The following is a 7,696-nucleotide window of genomic DNA, read 5'->3' as shown; positions in this document are numbered from 1 at the left end:
CCCCGGGGCCCGGCCCGGCGCCCTCAGGGCCCGGCGCCCTCAGGGCTCGGCGCGGTCCGCGCGGCCCCGGCGGAGGAGGCGGGGCACGCCAGCGTGCGGCGCAGCGATTGGCTGGATGTGGGGGGCGCTGGCACGGGGGGGCAGCGCAGGGAGCCGCGGGATTGGGGGAGCGGCGCGGGGGGGGGCGGGGCCTGGCTCTTTGAGAAGGCGGCGGGCTGGCTGCTGCTGCTGCAGCCGGTACGAGCGGCGCCGAGAGCGGAGCCCGGCCCCCGCCCCGCCATTTCCCCCGCTTCCCCTCTGCTCCTGGGCCGGCCGGCAGCGACGCGCGGCTCTTCCCGTAGGATGCCTAAGGCCAAGGAGTTGGCGGGGGCGAGCAGCTCGGAGAGCGGCCCTGAGGAGGAGGAGGAGGGGAAGTTACCGGTACCGCTACCGCTACCACCCCCACCCCGGGGAAGGGAGCGCCGCTGGCAGAGCTCCCCGGTCGGGCCTGGGTGCCGAGGGCTGGTGGCACGCCTTTCCCGTGGGGCAGGGCCCCCCCCTCCCCGCTCCCGGCAGCAGAGGCAGCCGCAGTGCGCCCGGTAGCGGGTGCTGCCCCCGTGGCCCGTGGGAGGGGGGAGCTGCAGGGGCTCGGGCTGGGCCTGGGAGAAGGCCTGCGGCTCCTCAGGCCGGGCTGTTCAAACTGCTGATGTCTCCTTCTAGAAAAGAAGGAAAGAAACGTCTTCTAAGTCAGAGAAAAGGCTGAAAACAGAGGCCAAACCTTCAAAGGTGACAGAAAAACCTCTGGGACACGCCAGTGAAGAGGAAGGCATGTTCCAGGTATGGAGGGCAGGGATCTGCTCTAGGAACGCACCTTCCTCTTTCCACGGGTCTCCCCTCTACCTCCTCTACTTGTCACAGAGCATTCTTGTAGCCGAGCTGGCTGCCTGGGGTGCCTGCTGCTCCTTCGCTAGCCCCCTGGCACATCGAGCGACCCGACGGGCCCTAGGAGCTGGGGAGCAGCTCGTTGCAGGGCTGGGTTTAACACGGGCTCTGTGTCTGCAGATTGGGAAGATGCGTTACGTCAGAGTGTCCTGCTTCAAGGGAAAGGCCCTCGTGGACATCAGGGAGTTCTACGCTGACAAGGAGGGCAGCATGAAACCGGGGAGGAAAGGTATAACCGCGTTTCCTCGGTGGCAGCCGGTGCCTGTGCCGCCTCTGCCTCGGCTGCCGGCTCTCCAGCTCCGGCTCAGCCCGTCTCCCTCGGTGGCAGGGAGACCCGTGCGTGCCACGCTGAGGGGCTGGGGAGCTGAGCAAACCACAGGGGAGAGTTTAGCACTTTCTCAGCCTGGGTGGTAACAACTGAAGAAAAGCACAAAGAATGAGTGAGCGCGAGCCTCCAGCGAGAGCTGGAGCTTGGCAGGACTGCTCTGAGAAGCAGTGCGGGAAGCTGCTGTGCAGGACTCTGGTTCCACCTCTGATCCCCAGGCCTTTCTCTGGCTGTTGGCAGGGGCGGAGCTGCAAGGTGGAGGAGGGGAGGCTGAAAACATTGGCTCTGATGTTGCTTCCTTGTGTCCTACTGCTAGCTGACGAACTTGTGTTTTGGTACTGGTGATGTCTAGGGCAAAAAGGTGGCACTTTGCATGTTTGCCCCTAATCTGTAATGGCGGAGCTGTGCTTGGTAGGGAGAGCCTCCCAGAAGTAAATCCATCCTTCCCTGTCTAGGTTGGGGACGGGAAGGTTAAGACCCTTCTAGATCCCTACCGAGACACTCGATGCTGCTGTGTTAGGTGTTGCTTGTTCTTTCGGCAAGGCGTCTGACGATGTGATATAGTGACATGACTTGGGTGGCCCATCACAGCAGCACTACCGGAGTAGGTGATGCAAGCAAAAGCAGCTGGAGAAGGGAAGACACATTTTTCTCCAGAGCTCTTCAATGGATGAGTCAACACTCTCAACTTAGGCCTTTTGCTTTGGGACTTCAACAGTGACGTGCCAGCTTGCCTCCTATTTCACGGGCCCTGGACTCTTTTCACCTATCCTGTGTGTCATGCCCAGCAGAGATTCAGTTAATGTGGCGTTTCTTGAGGAACCTTTTGGTCCTTGCCATAGATTTTTGTGTCAGGGCAGATGAATTTGTTTCAGCTTGGTTTGCTTCATAACCACTAAGCATGGTTTTTCTTCCAGAAATTAATTCCCTTCAGAGAAGTTACAAGTCTAAATTACTCAGAGGGAACTGCGTATCCTGTAATGAAAATAGGAAGCAAAGCCTTCAAGCTTTTCTGTGCTGTCAGGGGCAGAGAGGGAAAGGAGCATTGTGGACTCCTTCCAGGCTGGAAAAAATACATCCATGATGTAAGGCAGAAGATCTGTCAGTTAAAACGGAGATCATAACAGAGATCATAAAGAAATGTTTTTTCATTTAAATACTGCTTCTGCTGTTTTCCTCAAGAGTTCTTGGCCCCTGATCTTTATCTAGAGAATTTAATAAAGCTTGGGCCCTAGTTCTTTAATGTGACTCTTAACAAAGCCAAAAGGAACAAGTTGACAACATCTGGCTGGAACCCACGCAGCAATTCCACTACCATGTTTGTTTTGTAAAGGAGAGGGACAGGACATCAAGACCTTATCTCTGCTGGATCTAAAAAGAAGCCAGTTCTTCTCTAGTGTTTAAGCCACACTAGTGATTTCTTGTTAGCAGCACTTTTTTTTTTTTTAAATAGAGCTAGAGTTGGCATTATTTCCTTTGGGCAGTTGAAAGGATGGTGTCCTAACTGCTATGTGGAGTAAGGTTCCCTTAGAACGTCTTCCCAGCTTGTCTGGGTGGGAATTGGTGCTAGGGGATAGGCTACGAGGGGCTGTGGGACTCCTGAAAGGCAATCTGAGCTTGTATTTTCATATGGTGCCTCTGTGATAGCACTGAGTACTACTTGATATACATGCTGAAGTGCTGGCACAACTGCTGTGCTTAGAAGGCTGCTTCTGTTTCTGGTCTGTGCCTCTGCCTCGGATTCCAACTTTCCCTTCTGTAGCTAGTCTGAGGGAGCCAGTCTGGTGTGCCACTTGATGCTTACCCCTTGCCTCCTCTGAAACCTCTCCTTCTGCTGTTTCCAGGGATTGCCCTGTCTGCAGAACAGTGGAACCAGCTGAAGGAGATAGTTCCTGAGATAGATGCTGCAGTCAAGAAGTTATAAGATGAAGAATCTTGGATGCCTTCAATCTGTTTCCTTTCCCTTAAGTGCACTGACAAGTGTAAAGCCAAGGATTCTCATCTGGAACCTTCCCCTCCCGTTGCTGGGGTTCCCTCACTGAGGTGGTGGTCATGCTGAACAGACCAGAGACTCTTCTGTTTTCAAGAAGGAGCTTGTAATGAGCACCTGGAACTAGAGCCAGCGCTGCGAGGTGAGACTTCAGCACCTCTGGTCTCAAGCAGGCTTGAGGTCTGTGCTGGTGAGGGATGTGACCCCAGCCTGGCTTTCCGGGGTGGACGGCTTCAGTCTACCTTGTGCAGTGCTTCAGCTGCTCTGCATCCGTCGCTGCCTTCCACCTGGTTGACTGTTGAATAGGATGGTTTGTATACCTCATGTTGGCATCCTGTGTTTCTTCCACATGTCATTCTGGCTATTTCAAGTACTTTCTGTGTTGGGGAGGGTTGTTTGGTGGTTTTGGTTTGGGGTTTGGTTTTTGGGGTTTTTTTTGAGTGAAGAAAGAGATTATTATACTTCAGCAACTGGTTTGTCTGTAGAGGGTGAATATGCACAATAAATCTGTTTGCATTATAAAAGGAGAGGCGTAGTGTTTCACAGGCTGCCACCTCAACTCTTTGTTTCAGGCACCCTTCTTTGTAGGTTGCTGTTGGATTTCCCTTTCGGAAGGCGAGTGCTCTGTAGTGTTTACTCTCATGATACGTTCCCAATAACCCTGCTATACAGAAGCAGTCAGACACCGGTCTGCTCCAGGTCATGGGAAGGGCAAGCTAGAATGTGCATCATTCAAAAGAAGTGGTAATTAGGAGGCCTATTAAATAGAGGGGAAATTAAAGGCCTAAGGAGGAGAAAGAATATTCCTTTCCCTGTGGCAGAGAAAAATGACAAGCTATGGAAAGAGTGGAGAGAGGATATTTTATGCTTGAGCTCTAAATGGATCCCACTCTGGGATCAGCTGCAGCAAGCACAGCCTTCCTCAGCAAGAGTTTTCAACAGCTTGTGTCTTCTGTCTATTTTTGGTTTTTCTCTTGCCCTGGTTTCCATAGTATCTGAAGGCTTCATGCTCTTAAATATATCTGACACTTGCAACACCTTGGTGAAGTAGGAGGTACTAAGGCCCTTGTTCTGTAGAGGTTCTGGGGCTGTAACAGCTCATGGTTGTGCGGAAGATGTGGGGTGGAACACTGAGTTGAAACTAGGTTTTCCTAAATGCTGAATTTGTAACTGCTGAATTAACCTTTCACTAAGGATAGCAGGAGGGGGAAAAAAAAAATCTTTCTTCATAAAACTGTCTCTTAAAAAAATTTTTGAAGGGCTCAGTGTTGTAGCTACTTGGAGTAGGAGTGGAGATGGGTAGACTGATGACTGAGCCATTCTCTTCTAATCCTGTGTTCAGCTACCCTCTATCCAAGTGTCACATTTCTTTCTCTCAAGTAAGCAAGAGAGCACGAGGACACTAGACTTATGTCCCAAAGCCAGGTTGCTCATGCCGTAAGCTTATTTCTGTGGAATATTTATATGTCTTAATACAGTGTTCAGAGACTAAAGGTAATGGGAAGATAAAGAACTTGGAAAAAAGGAGACGAAAGAGCAGCAGATGGTGTAGGTATGAACCCAAGATGCTAGGGATGCTCAGTCCTTTTATTTCGTCCCAGCCCTGGGGTACCCAGATGAAAGTGTAACAGAAACAACCACCTCTGTGCATGATGCATGCTGCAGGAGTGCTTGGGGGGCAGAGGGAGAAGCCAGATCAAATCAGCAGAGCTTAATATCTTTGATTAAAAACCAGGCCCCAACTGAACTTGATCAGCTCAATTGAATATTGTGTGGTTCTAGAGCTGATGAGTGGCCTCACCTTAATTGCAAAAGGAGGGCTATGTTCCATTGTTTTCTGACTAGCTTGCTTTCAAGCATTGGAAGAAATGGTTTGCAAACAACCCAATCTTTCTGTGTAATAGGCAACAAGGCTTCTTTCTTTTTTTTTTTAATCCTGAAAGAGCAGCTGCTCTTGATCAGAAAGATATCTGGAATCTTTGATGTTCATTTCCAATCTACCCACTGTTATAGAAAACTTCCGGTCATAAAATCCACAAGCCTTAAAACTTAGTAAATTCTTGGTTTTGTTGCAAAGTTAAAATATTAAAAAAAAAAACAAACCCTAATCTTAAATTGGTTGGGAAAACAGATATCCAATGAAAGGTAAACAGCAAGGTCTTGGTAAACAAGAGGGGATGAAAGCTCATAGCAAATTGTACTCTTTTACACAGAGGGGGTGTCTTTCTCTTAAGCTGTTAATCTGGCTGTCTTGGAGCAATTTTCTCTGCAAAACCTTTTGCTCCAGACCAGAAATAATCACATTACAGGATTGAACAACAATATAGTATCTTCTTGAGATACTATTTGTTGCTTGGATATTTTCTGTCAGGACTGTCTTAACTAGTCCTTTGGCTCTTCTGCCAGGGGAGCAAATAGGTAAGGGAAGGCAGATTGTTTTGAAGGATCCTTGAAAGATCCTCCCCCCCCCCCCCCCCTCTTTTTTCTGGGCTGTTGTGAGGATTTCCTGCCTCAAGTGCTGTCTCCTAGGTGATGTGGAAATTCAGAGCTCCAGCTTGTATTTTCTCCATTCCTCCATGCCTTTAGGAGCTGGAAGGAAAGGGCAGGCACTCCTAATGTAAAGTGTACCTTGCTGTTCCTGCATCCTTTGTTTGAGCCCTTCTCAAATTTTGGCCATTGGGCTGGACCTCTTCACCTTTTATCTTAAGCTGCCTCCGTCTAAATCCAAACACTCACATGCCACAAGAAGCCAGGAAAGTATAGACATGTTTAAAGAAAACACCTTGGGGTTTTTTCACTAGCAAATGTGTCTCTGCAGAAGAGAAACTTCCTGGGCACACAACATGTTTTTTCTTTTAACAGTTCTTTCTGAAGCAGTGTCTCGGGTTTGGGCAGAATCTGTTCCTTCACCCTCTGGGAATCGTGCATCTGAGCTCTGCCCTGCCCCTTCTAGCTCTCCCTTGCAGCCTCTCCAGTGACAGATGCAACATGGTTCTTCTTCACCTGCAAAGGTGACCTGTCACTTCCCTTTTTCACTCTCTCTTGGTGCTATGACTATCTTTTATCTACCACTTAATCCTGTTACTGTGATATATAATTCTGTGTCTGGCTCTGCAAACTCTTTCCAGGTGCTGATTGACAGCTGTTCTATTTTTCCATTTACCAGCAGTATTTTCATGTCTGTTTTTCTCTACTGCAGTTGGGGTGATATGTCTATTCATGGACTCCAAAAGATACTGGATATATCTTTCCTTCTAAACAGACATTTTCTACCTGAGGCACTGGGTCCCTCGAGCTGTAACATAAGCCTAGAGCAGCTTGTGCTGCAGCAGCTGACAAGAAAAAGCAGGCTAGGCAAGGAAAGGCGAATGAAAACATTACTTGCTTAGCCATGATTCATCCAAGGTGAGGTTTGCTGCTGTTGTCATAAAGGTCTCTTGTTTTTAAGATTGCCTTATCTGTTTGCAGCTGTTAAAAATGAGAACAGCTTGACTTGTTACAGGCTTCCCAGCTGATGCATCTGTAGCTTCCAAATAGATGGCAGAACCCTGGCAGTCTCTGCAAGAGATGGAAATGGAAAGTTTGACCGGTGTGGGGAGTTCTGGTTTTTTAGGGTGAATTTTAGGAGTGGTACCACCCTCAAACACAAGGCAGCTCTACAGCAAGAGTCTTGAGACACCTTGCAATGGCCCCTGGGTTCAGGCCAGGTTGCAAAAAGCTGAGGGCTTTTGTGAGTTGGTTTCAGTGAAGAGCCCAGATGCAAATTCCAGGCTCTTGCACCTGCTGGCCCTGGAAAAGTGGTCTGGCAGCTCCACACACAGGTGGGGACAATAGGCAGGGCTGGAGAATGAAGGGTACAGAACTGTAGCTTGGAGAAGGGTTGAGATTCTCTGCTGAGCACAGGAGAGAGGAGGAATGAATCCACAGTGCTTTCTTACTGAGGGCCAGCATGTGCCTCTGGTTCTGCAGGGGCATCGGTCATTCTTGCCATGACTTTAGTCTGGGAGCCGGGCGGGTGCTCATACATGAACAGTGAACAGTACTCCCAGTTCCTCCCTCTGCTCCCTAGGATTGGGGCCCATTTTCTTCCCCTAATAATCCACCCCCCTTTTCCTAACCTTTCCTGCACAGATATCAGCATTGAAAGCTGCTGCAAGTATCTCCTGTTGTAGGGGCCTGGAGTCGGCGCTCTCCATCTCTGGGTAAAAATCGAGCATAACTGATGTGGGTAGCGTTTGAGCCAGCATGCTGGGAGGTGAGCTGTGTGAGCTGGGATGTGGGGAGAGGGCAGGGTGGCGGATGGGACTTGGGGAGCAGGCAAGACAGCAGTCTGCTGAACTGGGCTGCCGTGTGGGAGCACGGAGCTGTTGTTGCACTGGGTATGCGCGCTGGATAGCGGGGTCCCCTCCTCCGCTTGCTGCCTCCATCAATCTGCAGGATCCAGGACAAGAGTTGTGGGA

General features: G+C 50.1%; 1 protein-coding gene across 1 annotated transcript; it reads left to right on the top strand.

Moving 5' to 3' along the window:
• Positions 1-342: 342 nt before the first annotated feature.
• Positions 343-3,454, top strand: LOC104033766 (activated RNA polymerase II transcriptional coactivator p15-like). Its single transcript, XM_075723732.1, has 4 exons — positions 343-420; positions 700-816; positions 1,042-1,150; positions 3,091-3,454. The coding sequence occupies exons 1-4, from the start codon at positions 343-345 to the stop codon at positions 3,168-3,170; spliced, it is 384 nt and encodes a 127-aa protein (XP_075579847.1). The 3' UTR covers positions 3,171-3,454.
• Positions 3,455-7,696: the final 4,242 nt, after the last annotated feature.

The sequence above is a fragment of the Pelecanus crispus genome, chromosome 20 (genome assembly GCF_030463565.1).
Source record: "Pelecanus crispus isolate bPelCri1 chromosome 20, bPelCri1.pri, whole genome shotgun sequence".
NCBI lineage: Eukaryota > Metazoa > Chordata > Aves > Pelecaniformes > Pelecanidae > Pelecanus > Pelecanus crispus.
This window is presented reverse-complemented; position numbering and strand designations above follow the sequence as displayed.